This window comes from Seriola lalandi, unplaced genomic scaffold (assembly GCF_002814215.2).
Source record: "Seriola lalandi dorsalis isolate HSWRI2012SDOR001 ecotype SW California unplaced genomic scaffold, Sedor1 jcf7180002055008, whole genome shotgun sequence".
Classification (NCBI taxonomy): Eukaryota; Metazoa; Chordata; class Actinopteri; order Carangiformes; family Carangidae; genus Seriola; species Seriola lalandi.
Genome location: NW_019525551.1, coordinates 3,016,130 through 3,029,760, shown reverse-complemented (window position 1 = coordinate 3,029,760; position 13,631 = coordinate 3,016,130). Strand labels below are relative to the sequence as shown.

General features: G+C 40.3%; 1 protein-coding gene across 1 annotated transcript; it reads left to right on the top strand.

The window, feature by feature from the left end:
• Positions 1-3,315: 3,315 nt before the first annotated feature.
• On the top strand, positions 3,316-9,306 carry LOC111647696 (peroxisomal trans-2-enoyl-CoA reductase). Its single transcript, XM_023397340.2, has 6 exons — positions 3,316-3,463; positions 4,749-4,856; positions 6,078-6,217; positions 6,464-6,560; positions 6,970-7,094; positions 8,848-9,306. Exons 1-6 carry the CDS (start codon positions 3,379-3,381, stop codon positions 9,022-9,024), a joined length of 732 nt encoding a protein of 243 aa, XP_023253108.1. The 5' UTR covers positions 3,316-3,378; the 3' UTR covers positions 9,025-9,306.
• Positions 9,307-13,631: the final 4,325 nt, after the last annotated feature.

Genomic DNA, 13,631 nt, shown 5'->3' with positions numbered 1-13,631 from the left:
TGACCAGAATCTGATGAGAGGAAGTCATAGGTGACTTTGAGGTTGGCCTTTTCTGTGTTGTGATGGAAAGCCGGTCTGAAACGGACCGGGGAGTAGTGAGAGCGTCTTTGTATTGTAGGATGCAGTCTGTGGAGGCTTCCAGATGCGCTGTTAAACCAGTTTTCCTGTAAAGTCTTTCAAGCTGGCGCTCACATGATTTTATTTGGTGGAGTTCAGGAGTATACCAGGGAGCTGAGTGTGTGAGTGAGACTATTTTGATTTTTGATGGAAGCCAGCTGATCAAGACAGGAGGAGGTTGTTTTGTTGTAGTAGTTCACAAGAAGGGGAGGATAGGTGGTCAGAAATGTTGAGCTTGAGGCTGGAGAGTTGATGTATTGAGTGTATTGTAGCCCAGATTCAGCATGTGACCACAACTGTGAGTGGGGAAGTTGATATGTTGTGTAAAGTTGAAGCATTGCAGCAGTTCCAGGAATTCTATGGCAGATTTACAGTCGATGTCATCAGTGTGGAGATTGAAGTCACCCAGGAGGAGAACGGCAGGTGAGATTGCACGTAGCTGAGTCAGAAAAACAGAAGTCAGAGAAAAAGGATGGGTTTGGCTTTCTGGGGGCGGTAGATAGCAGCAGTGACCAAAGGAGTGGGACCAGAGAGTTTGTAGGTGACGTGTTCAAAAGAATGAGCAGCAGGAATGGGGATAGAGGTTGTTTTAATGTCCTTCCTGTAAACAGCAGCAACTCCAACTCACTGTCCTTCAGGACCTGTCTAGCAGAATATTATGAGAAACTGTGTTGAAGGCTGAGCTCAGATCAAGCAGCACAAGTAGGCCCATGGTTAATAGCCCAGAAACAGCTGCTGTTAGTGATTCTGCTATGAAGTAGGCAGAATCCAGACATAAATTGTCTGAAAAGATGGTTATTGGTAAGGTGAGAGTGAACCTGAGCAATGACAATTAGCAATCAGTTTTGCTATTGTTACATACACACATTGCGACAGTGAATCCTGGACACTACAGTGACTCTGTATCGGAAAGTGACAAGATGTTCCGGCCATCTGTAGACTAGCTCTTGGCAAGTAAAGGACTCAAAACATATTTGCTAAATACGAATCTGATCAAATAAAAATTACAATAAAAACAAAGAAGGTATTTGAAGTCTTTTTTTCAGCTTTACCATAAATTCTGGTTTGTGTTTATTTAATTTCAACTGTGAGCTATTCAGTCTAGTTAAAGCTAGTCTGGATGTTGACTGAACTAATGTTTTTTATCTTAGTTACCTCTTTGAATGTCAGCCAGCACACAGACTGTGATATGACCTGTTTGAATGTTTGCAATAAAACAAACCATTTTAAGGAGAAAATTTTTACTGTTTTTATTTCATAGACAAACTATGAAGCATATTAGATATATTTAAAATGTTCAAACCAACTCCACAAGAGGGGAGCAAAGTAGCTCCCTGTTTTTTGGTGGTACTCTCCCACACTGACCCGACATCTGGGCATCCTGATCAAGTTGTTCTGTGTTTTCCACACATCGAGCTGAAGAACACGACAACAAAAAGGTGGCACTTAGGACATATGCATTAAAAAGAAAAATAGTGGAGGAGCTAGAGCAGGTAATCACATGCATTAGAAATCTAGTAAATTCATTGAATTCCAATTCAGCGCTATTAGCAGCATAACACATTATCATATTGTATTGTTGTTTACTGTAAACAAAGTACATTTTTGCTAGCAGGTAAGAGAGCTGGGTGCATTATGCTGTCTTATTGCATCTTTACTATTATTCTGTTTTACTGTTATTAACCCAGTTTTCCATAAATGTATCAAAAAGCTGTGCTCTTCTTATGGGAAATGTAAAGCTCGCTTACATTACAGTAGCTTGCAGTCAAATTTGTAGATCAATTTCCATATGTAGCCTGTCTTAGAGAAATATATTATAATATTACAACTTTGATCACTTCATTATGAATATTCCAAGAAACATTTCAAACTTTAAATGATGCTGGAATGGAATTCAAATATGTATTTAAAAATAGCATTTCCTTACAATTACGTAGCCTTTTTGTGACATAGTGACACTTAGTGAACAAATTTATCTGTCATGAAGGATGACTTAAGTCTCAAAAGAGCCCTCAGGCCTACCTGCATAACTGTTAATTGAACTTATAAGATATGCAGATGTTTGAGATTAAAACCATCAGTATGAAAATCTTCAACCAGGAAATAATCATAATCAAACCTTTTGTTTCAATCTGAGACAAAACAAGTTGCATAATAAACTCACAAAGTCAAGACGAAGCTCTCAGATATGATGGATGACTCAAGCATCATAGAAGAACTTCTGGTAGGTCAGGAAAACCTGTTTGACAGGAGATAATGGTAGCAGAGAATATAAAGAGACTTTTATGAATTACCAATTGTCATTTTATCACACATAAACCTTTAAACATACACATATTGCATTCCTCTCACCACATGAAATAAGCTCAGGAACCCAAAAGTGGCCCAGTGAATGATGGAGGAGACAAAGCAGGTCCTCAAAATGGGAGAAAGGGAAAACAACTCCTTAGGCTCTCATATATAGGGTGGTCAACCTTAAAGAGACATGGAAACATTATGAAGTCTCTCATCATCACAAATCAAGTATGAATTCATATAACATTATAAGACACATGACATACTCAACAAATCATAGACTTCTCAGTAGCCAAAAAGTGGTGAAGTGGAGGCAGTAAGGGAGCAAATCCTTGAAAATGGACGGAGGTGGAACAACTCCTCAAGCTCTCACATGTCTAGTGGCTCATTTTATGTTCCTATGACAAAGTTTTTCTTTGTATATAGTTATTTTTAATCATCATCCAACTGTAAATGTCTCTCAAGAACTTTCATTTTGTATTAAGAGTATTCATTAATATACATCTCATATCATTGTCATTATCTGTCAAACTGTTGATTTCTAAAGGGCAACTGAATAATTATTTTTTATCCCTAAAACAATGGTATCTTTTGGTTTGGGTTCTTTTATTGGGATAGTTACCGAAAGCTTCTGGCACATACAGCCCCACCTAGAATATTTTTCACCAGCCGCCACTGCACCTACTTATCCACTAGATGGCAGAATATCATCTTTTAAGCCCTCTGACAGCCTCACCTCTACATGAACCACACACACGCACAGAATCGTGGGGTGAATCAATGGTGAGCCTCTTTTGTTGACCTGCAGGCGTGGCCTCAGTGACACTAGTAGAAGGGCGGGAACTATAGCCCCCCCTCAGTTTACTTTAAAGCCTCGTGGATTGATAAAGATGCCAAGCACAAGTCAGCAACTTCACTTCAGAGTAGTTCTCCATCCTTCAGCAGGCCTGTGCAGCCGCAGACAGCATGTCAAACTCGGACAGGGTTGTGTTGGCTCTGGGAGGAGCGGGCACAGTGGGCTCTGGGATAGTTAAAGCACTGCTGGATAAAGGTAAGCTGCTCATGTGCAACTTAAAGAGAGGAAAACCTTCTCTAAGAGGACCTTTAGACAAACTATAATCTGTGAATCAGTGGAAGATTGTACAGTTTCTATGTTAACTCAGATTTTCAAATTAATTTGGAGACTGTCTGAAGACTGTCATTTTCAGACATTGAATTGTTAAATGACTGTGGCTAATTATCTGATGTTGATGTAGTCTGTGTGTAAATTTAGTTTAAACAGAATTTTTTTTTAGAGTTTATCTCGCATGAACTTCACTGACATGATTTGGACGTACAATGTGCCAACTGGTATTCTGTGTCAAAAACTACCTTGTATGCATCAAAAGTGTTTTTAGCTGCGACACATTTCTATGCTATTATTGCATGCATGAAATTATCAATCAACAAACAAAATATTGTAGTAGATGTATTATTACAAAGATATTCTAGGGCAAAGGACTGCTCAGACCAGGAGAAGTTCAGTTTAAGTCTAAATGCAGATCCTGATGTTTGCAATCATTAAAATATATTTCATAATAAAGTGAACGGTCAAATACATAAAGATAGGTATGGTCCATCTAGAATTTCCAACAGGGCATTTGAGTCATATGAACACTGAAATAGAAAAATTGAGAACAATGAAGGTTAAGAAGTTATAGGTATTTTATAATTGTACACTTACCTATAAAAATGTAAATATCTGTGTGTTGTGAGTTTATGATGACATCAGAGTCAGGATTTCCCTGCTGCTGGTTTGATCAACAGAATCCCTTTAACTCTGAACTGAACTGATCTGAGCTCTGGTGTCAGCCTCTGCTGTACTTCCCTCCATTACTAACAAAATTACATCTTAGTTAGAGGTAGTCCTGTGTAAATTTTGTATGTTCTTCATCCCTGTTCAAAGGGCGTCTCAGTCCCTATGCTGAAATTTACTGCAGGTATTTATAGTGCTCTGCAGCCTCGAACCAGTGAAGGAGACAGTGTTAAATGCTGTGATGAGAGATTACTAAGATTTGCATGTTGATAACTTTGCTGTTTGACCTGAGCAGAAAGTTGCCATCTGCTGCTCTGCCACAGTCATCCCTCTGATGACCCTGATAAACAGATTAGGACAATTTAGGCCTATTACTGAATTTTGATTTTCATGTGAGAGGGATTAGTCCTGTGTCTGTGTTAAAGGTGCTGGTTTTATCTGTCTGCAATACAGATTAATGTAGAGTCTGATATGTGTGTGTGTGTGTGTGTGTGTGTGTGTGTGTGTGTGTGTGTGTGTGTGTGTGTGTGTGTGTGTGAAGGTTTTAAAGTGGCCGTGATCTCCAGGGACAACAGCCGGCTGGAGAGACTCCGATCATTCATCTCTCCCAACACAAAGGATAACCTCACCACTATAGTGGGGAATGTGGGTAAGTTGAGATACACATCATTCATCTAGACAACTGTCTGTCATCCATCCATCCATCCATCCATCCATCCATCCATCCGTGCAGTCTCTCCTTTTGTTTTCCATCAGGCTGATGAGATGGGCGTGACTACAGATTTCTCCCTGGCTATTTCCATCTATTTGAAGCTCCAGCGTCTGGAGTAAAAAAGGAAAATATTTGTAGTGGAGGAGGAGAATACAGTAATTGTAAATAGAAATACTCAAGTAAAGTACAAGCTACCTGAGTAAAACTCTTTCCACCACTGCGTACTGTATCATGGATACAAGAATCTGCCTACAGGCTGCAATGTGACATTACACAAATACAAATTTGATGGATCCAATGGTCGGGTTGATTTTCCTATTGTTAGAGCCTTCTAGTAGTAAAACAAGTGTAAGTGAGTCTAAAGCTATGCCATTGGCTCTGTGGAGATGTACTTTGTCACGGAGGTACTTCAAGCTAATTGCTAACATTAGCATGCCAACATGTTCACAGTGCTAATCCTGACATCTTGATGTTTAACTGATATGATACTGACCATGTTCTCCATCATGGTTTAGCATGTTAGCACGAAAATATTTGCTAATTAGCGATAAACACAAAGTGCAGCTGAGGCTGATTGGAAGGTTTCACAGGTCGGGCTGACACCACTTTAGTGACATTGTGGGGTCAGTAAAGGGAGATAATGTAACTTTTGAAAGAAAAAACCATGAATAAATCAAATTAAAAGTTAAATACACAAGCAGTACAACTTCTCTTTGCCTGGCATATGGTATCACCAGTAGCTTATGGTTGCTAACATTAGCTAGTGTTAGCAAGCTTCAGATAGATGTTGTGTTGTATATTAAATAAGAAGATGATGGTTAGGGAGAAAGGTTGTCATTGTGTCTCCATTTGAAAAGGGTTCATCCTCTGGGAGCATGAATATGCTCCGTATATGTTATTGGTGAGTTTGAGTTTCCATGTCATGAACTAAAGTGTATATCAGTGACATTGGTGCTAGATGACAAGTCAGGGGGTCACCAAAATTGTTATGAATCATCCTCCAATATCAAGCAATATCAGCCTTTAAACCCCGTCTTAGTCCAAACATAGTCACACATCTCGGTCTAACTTACTGTTTTGAAAGTCTTTCTTGTCCCGCAGGGGGACAACCTAATCTGGACTGTAACCTGGAGGCCTTTCCTCTTCTCTCTGTTCCAGGGTCAGAGGAGGGAGCAGAGCAGGCGAAGCAGGCCCTGCTGAAGGCTGTGGGGAAGGTGACTGACATTGTTTCCTCTTTGGGCTTCAGCTGGTGGCAGGGAGGACCCCCACACACCCAGACTCTCAAAGACCTGCACTGGGTAAACAGACACACACACACACACACACACACACACACACACACACACACACACACTAAAACCAAACAGCAGCTACACCACTACTTGAGACTACCAGTGGTTTTGATTAAATAGTGAATTTTCCTGTTGTAATGGTAGTTCTCCTGTTAAATCATGAATGTTGCGGAGGCTTTTCCTCCTTTACAAGAATTTAATTCTGGTTCTTCACTGATTATTTTCATATTTCCTCTCCCTTCAACCCTCCAGGTAATTGAGACATTACTTTTTTGCACATTTGTGTCATGGAAGACCTTCTTCCCCCTGGTAAGGGACGACTCCAACTGTACCTACACCTTAATAACAGGTGAGTCCTGTAGCCTTTTATTTCTACTAATAGCACAGCAGCGTCTGTCCAGTACGTGATGTGGTGAAGGGGATGCTCGTCTGTGCATGTCAGAAACTGAATACAAAGGTTGATGCCTAGTGAGAATCTATTACCAGTGTAGCTCAGGCTTTGGTCTAATAATAAGCTGGAAACATCATTTGTAACAGCTGTAATTAAGTGGATGTGACAAATGTCTCGTCACACTGTTGTATATACACATCCAGAAACACGTATTTAGAGATGTGTTTGTTTGTAGTCAGTAAAGAGGGGTGCTTTCATTTGTGTTTTGTGGTCTTAAGTCACTTCAACCATGACTCCAGCACATAGAAGAAAAACGACTCCCAGAGTGTTTATATAGTTTAATGTCCTCTTCTGCTCTGTGCCACAGGAGGAGCAGGAGAAAAGTTGCTGATGCCTGGTACAGGCTTCCTGACGGTGGGAGCTGCCAGCACCCTGGCCTTCTGCCAGGTACTACGAGAGGAGTACCCAGAGGTGCCCTGTAAACTCAACCAGGTGAGACTTTAAATGGATTACACAGCCAGATTTCAGTTAACAAAGCACCAAAGCTGATATAGAATTTCTGCCCCAGATCTGTTCAGCTCAGCACAAAACAAGACCTTCAGATTTCATTTCAAGTTTAGTTTTTCCCACAGAGCAGCCAGGAACATTTTTAACATGTTTTTTGTTAATTAAACCAGTTATCACTTTGATGTGCTACAAGCTGCATTAGCACTGAAATCCAACGTCAGGATTTGTTTTCACACATTTTCTCTCTCACTTACTAAACCACTGTGGTTAAATTGGATTAGTAGATCTGGGCTAAATTTGTTCATGTTCAATGTTCTTAACAATCCTGAAGCTCAGAACTGAAGCTCAACAGCCACAAAACAGGTTCCATGTGTTTTAACTTTCATCATCCACCATGTTCTTTCCTCACTCAGCCACAGTGTGTATCCCTACAAATATGAATAACAGAACAACTCTTCTTTTTTAATGTTGTACAAACCTGAAATATGAAGAACATCACCATCTGTTTTTCCCAGTAAAACTGCAGGACTCCAGGTTTCAAAGCTGTCATGAAGTAGCTTTCGGCAAGGCAAGGGAAATTTATTTGTATAGCACATTATCAGACACAGAGGTCATTCAATGTGCTTAAGAGAAATAAAAGAAGCACAAAAAAAGGTAATTCTATGTGCTTAATAGAAATTTAAGAAGCATTAAAATAGAAGTAAAAAGCAGAATAAGAAAACAGGCTAAAAACAGTATAAAACAAAGATTATAAAAGAGAAAATGTGTAAGATTAAAAGATTAAATGAAGGCAGAGGTGAATAGAACAGTTTTATCTTATTTTTAAAGCCAGTTACGTTTGAATCACTCATGTGTTTTGTAAGTCAGTTAGATTTAGATTTATTGGTACAATATGAGTCGTTAGGGGCCGGAATCATAAGGAATCTCATGATTCAATTTAATTCTGATTCTTTCAAGTCAATTTAGCATCAATACACAATTTGAAAACCAATTCTCAATTCAATAGATGGAGAAGGAGGCACTTTTCTCAGGCTCTCACTTCAGTTCACTGTGTGCTGCACTGTGCTCTGAGTTCAGCCTGTTTCCCTCTGTCAGTGTTACTAACGACATACAACAAACGATTTTTTAATCCGTGAATCAATTCAGAATCATAGAAGACAAGAAGTGAAATTCTCATGTGAATCCATTTTTTTTTGGAGGTGTCAGTATGATGTCAGAAATAATCACTGAGTCTGTTTGTGTTGGGCCAAAAACAATCCTCAGAGTCCGTGCATGTTAAATAATTAAAGGGTAGTACATTGTGGTTTATTAATTTCCTGATCTTTTTGTATTCATAGCAATTTTTTCAGTTGTACTCACAAAATGAATTTCATAAATATGGGAGCGTTCTATGTTGAAGTTTGACAGGGCAGGAAATTTATGTGGAAGAGAAAACAAAGATGGACAATAAAATGATTACATTCACCTTAGTGAACGGACCAACTTCCTGTTTTAACTTTGACATGTCATACCTGCTGTAGTTTTCCTGTTCAGTGAGATGTCAGGTTTGACCTCCAGAGGAAGAGCTTTAGATAATCTGGATTAAGTGTTGGTCTGACTGCTCATGTCCCCTCAGACTTTATTGCAGGGATATCATTGTGTCACTTTAGTGTTATGGTAAGCGTAAACAATAAACCTGAATTACTCTTTAATGTGATCACGGCTGAAACAGTCTCCCTTTATCGGTTGTCCCTGCCAGGTGAAGATCAACACAGGTGTAGCCACTCCAGAGCGTATGGCACCTGGTTACCTGAACCACCTGGACCTGGGTGAAGCTGTTGCCACCCTTGTGGAAAGGCGAAACACCTCCCACACCGTCTTCACTGTCAACTGCCCCGCAGACTTAAAGACTGTCCTTCTGGAGAGGAACCTTTAGACTTGCAAACCTGTCCTCCAGCCCTGCCTTGATGTCCCGTGGGACACATTTACACTTCTGCTCCTGCTCTTGCTGAACTCTTCACAAACACATTTACAGTGTCCATTTGTTTCCCTCTCCCACGACTCTGAACCATGTCCTTGCACAAGTGTATGTGAATTGTATACTGTTTCAACTAATACTGTATATTCTGCTGCCTGTTCCTAGATCCTTAGCAACTGTTTTCTCTGCATGTTCTGTTGTGTGATGTTTGTAAAAAAAAAAAAGGATTTATAATACCGACCTTCTCCCTGTTTCCTGCTTCTTTACAAATATCATCACACAGTTCTGTTGATTACATTAGCACAGTGTTTCTGTATGTGATCTGCTTAATATATTTGGTATAAAACTAGATGTCTAAAGGCCAAACCGTAGGTGAGAGCAGGTGAGGATCAGGAGGAGAGATTTTGTCAGCCGAGCTCCCCACTGCCTTTTCAGCAACTCGTCAAAAAAGCAGAGGGTGTTTGGTTGTAGATTATCTGATCGTTTGTGTCCACGAATCTGGATTTAAAGGTAACCTGTGGAGTTTTTGACTGATTGTGGCGCCGTGGATGCCCGTGTTGTTCTGTATTACCATGTGCAAGACGACGCACAAGTTCACACATGTACAGCAATGACCATTCTTTATGCTATTGCACTAACTAACAGGTGGCAGTATAGCAATGCACATTAAAAAAGCAACAATAACGACTGCAAACTAGCATACATGTAAATAATGCAGGATTTTAGGACATAAAGACAATAAGTGCAACATGTTTGAAGACTGTTCAGTCAGACATTCATGGGGCTGCACTTGTTTGTGCATGTAAAACGAGAAGAAGAGATCAGTTCAAATCAGATATACTTTTGTCAAACCAGCAAACTAATATATTCACTTTTAGACAATCAGACCTTAGTTTGGTCGCTAAGGTCTTGTGTGTAAGTGATTCCTTAAGACCAAGATAAGGAGAAAAGCTTAAATACTTACATGAACATTTTAAGGGAAACTTCAGACTTCAGCGAGTTTGTGCAACAGTTTTTATTTGAAGGAAATCTAAAGTTGAACTTTACGGAAAATCTTAACTTAAGATGCTTTCGTGCACACTCGAAAGTAAAAAGTTCATACAACAACTCAAAGTAGTCGAGTGTGAAGAATTAAAAAAGAACTCAAATTCCACAAACTCTCTCACCGCCACACCCGACCAATCGCTGCATAAAGAGGGTGTGATTGTAAAATTGTAGGTTTTAGAAAGCTATAAGACGATCCAAACTTCCCTCGAAGCATACTGACCTCTTATGGATGGACACTATGGCTCTGAATAGTGAGTGAGTGTCCAACATGGCATGATAAGCACAAACCTGCCTGATTATAGACACACAAAGGTTACACAGCATGGTCTGGCCCATTCAGCCTGTTAAGCTAAAATAAATAAAATGAAGTTTAAATATGTCGTGTTCTACATTCAAATACCAATAATAAACTAGATGTTCTACCACATCACTAATCCTGTGTGTTCTCTGGAGTATTTTCCTGAACGTTTGTCTTTGTAGTTGTTAACGTTGAGGTTAATTGTCTCAATGGAAACAAATTAACGCAGATAAAGGTCGATCTTTAGTGCGGGTGGGGTTTGACATTTACATCCCCATAGCGTGACTCTGTGTCCCGGTCACAAGCACCAGCACCGACCCCCTATATGCCTCTTTGTCTGTTGCCCATTATTTGAGGCAGCATGGCCCTTAGATAAACTAAACAGAAGTTTGGAGGCCACAGTGGACTGCAGTATCAGAGGGGGTATTGTTGTTTTGTGTAGTGTCTTGTTGTGTACTGTCTCATTTTTGTTATGTGTACTGTACTGTTGATGCGTGCTTTCACAACAAGAATGTAGACTTTTCGTGCCAATAAAGTTGCCTGCACTGACTGATTTGGGCTTCCCTTGGTTGACAAGAATAACCGGGATTGGACAATAAAAGCAGAGTGGGGAGAGCGAGAGTCGTAGTAGTTTTGTTGGGGGGTTGGGGGAAATCAGTCATAGTTTTTGTTTTGAACGGCTGACAGCTCAATTAGGCCAAATTATGATTAAACCACAAGGGAGAACCAACTGGGCCCCACTTTCTCTTTCTCTTCATCTCCTCCTCCCTCCCTCTCTCTCCCCGCCTGAAAAGGACGGAAACGGTCAAACACGCCCACACAAACGGCCATGTTCACCCTCTGATGATGAGTCATCTCATTCTAATAAGAAAAGAAAACTGGCTTTTGTTTAAAAGGGAACGAGGGGCCGCTGTCTTCTAAAGGAGGCTCAACAGACTGAGGACTGGTCAGAGAGGAAACGCCGGTCAACAGGTTCAATGAATGAGAGAAAATTGGGTGAAATATTGGCTTTGATGTTGGAACAGGAGGAAACTGTTAGCCACATTAACAGCATGGCTGTAGAGGTGGCAATATCAGTTGGTCTGTCTGTCCACTACAACAGAGTATTAGGGCCACATAGAGGAAAAAAAGAAATCTGAAATTTCAAGAATAAAGTCATAATATTACAAGAATTAAAAATGTAAAATTTCAGAGGAAACAACCCATCATTTTTTAGGAATATTACAAAAACCAGTCAAACAGGTGAAAGGACAGACAGTGTCAGCCTGAGCTGCTTCTGGCAGCTGCTGCTTGTCTGTACAATAGTATCAGTTTCTTCACAATCTTTTTAATGTCCTGATGATGATGATGATGATGATGATGATGCTGATGAGCCAAAAGAAGACTTTTCTCCTTATTTGTGAAACCTAAAGTAGAACTTCACAGGATGCTTCATGTTCCTCAGTTTAAAGCTTCTTATATTTCCCCTCTAAAACAACACGCAACCTAAAATTATCACTTTATTCTCATTATACTAGGACTTTTTTTCTTGAAATTTAAGATTTTTTTCCCCTCAATCTGGCCCTAATATTCCGTCGTACTTCGCCACTTTGGTCCACATTGAAATATCTCAGCAAGTGCATGAACTTTGTTGATCCATGACATTTCTTCTAGCGCCACGATGAGGTTGACCTTTTTGGTTTATAATGAAATGTTTCAATGATTTGTCATAAAAATTTGTTTCAGATATCCAGGGATAAATCACAGTGACTTTGATGTTCCCTGCACCTTTCCTGTAGCATTGACAGCAAGTGAAAATGTTCATGTATCCAGTGAAACATCTCTAGATGGATTGACACAAAATTTGGTGCCAACATTCATGGTTGACTGAGGATGTATCATACTGATCGTGGTGATCCCCTGACTGTTCCTCTAGCGTCACCATGAGGTTGATATTTATGATTTTGAATAAAATGTCTCGGCAACTATTGATGATGCCTTCAGGATCAAGTGTCGTCACTTTAATGACTTTTTTTTCTACCACCATCACCAGTTCAAAATTGAAGTTGCCCAGTACTTTGGTTCATGACCAAAGTGCCCATCAGCCTCAGCTTCACTCTGCGTACTTAATCGTTAGCATGCTCTTCCACAAAATTGAGATGGTGAATGTGGTAACTATTAACATCTGCATGTTAGCATGGTGCTAATGTTTAGCTGAAAACACAGCTGCGCCTACAGCGTCACAGGGCATGTAGATAAGATGAGAAGATGCATTTGAAGGTTTAGTCTACAAGTCTAGGACCAAAAAAAACGAACTGCTCACATAACGTCATCGTGAAACCACCAGAAGACTACAATTCTTCTTGGATGATGATCAGTAAGCCTAGGGTAATTAGGGTAATTGCACAAACTTAGCTCAAAGTGAATACACATATTTTGATAAAGTGATTAAATACTAGGTTGATGAAAAGGGATGGAGACATCTGTTGACATCTGCCCTGTACCTGATGATACAACAGATTACAGTCAGAACACGGAGACAACGGCAATGAGGGTAGAAGAACAGTGCAATAGTTGACAGACTGATGCCAAATTACTCCTCTGCTTTTGATTAAGAACTGGAGCGGCTGAGATGAGAGGGATTCAAATTTTGAGCCAGATGGAAAAACAAGCCATGGGCTTGGTGCTTTGCCTTTCCGTGAGAGAGCAGCGAGAACTCACCAAAGCAGCAGTGAAGTTTTCAGCTTCTGAAAAACGAATACACCATCACTATTGCCAGGCAACACCACAAAGATGCAGTCTGACAAGCTGACAGACAGTAGGTTCATCAGAGAGGCCAGGCAGCTATGACGGCAAGAGACTGCAATTGTGTGTATGCGTGCGTGCGTGTGTGTGTGTGTGTGTGGTCCCTAGTGAGATATCTTCTTTCCCTGGCCTGGTGTGTCACTAGGGGTCATGGCATTGTGAGAAAAAGGGACAGAAGGATGATCGGCCCATAAATACTGCATCCACTTAATAACAGCTGCCTTCATGCTTGTTGCTATGGAAACGATTAATAAAGGCTTAAACACTCCAGAGGCTTGTGTCATATCAGCAGCCAGCTCTGAGGTCAGGGAAGCTCAGAGTCACGCTATCTCCGACAGGGTGTGTCCCATCCATCACACCATCACTGACACTGCAGCAAAACACACTTGTAAACACAGACATGTGCCAGCATGTCACACAGAGTAACTCAATTACA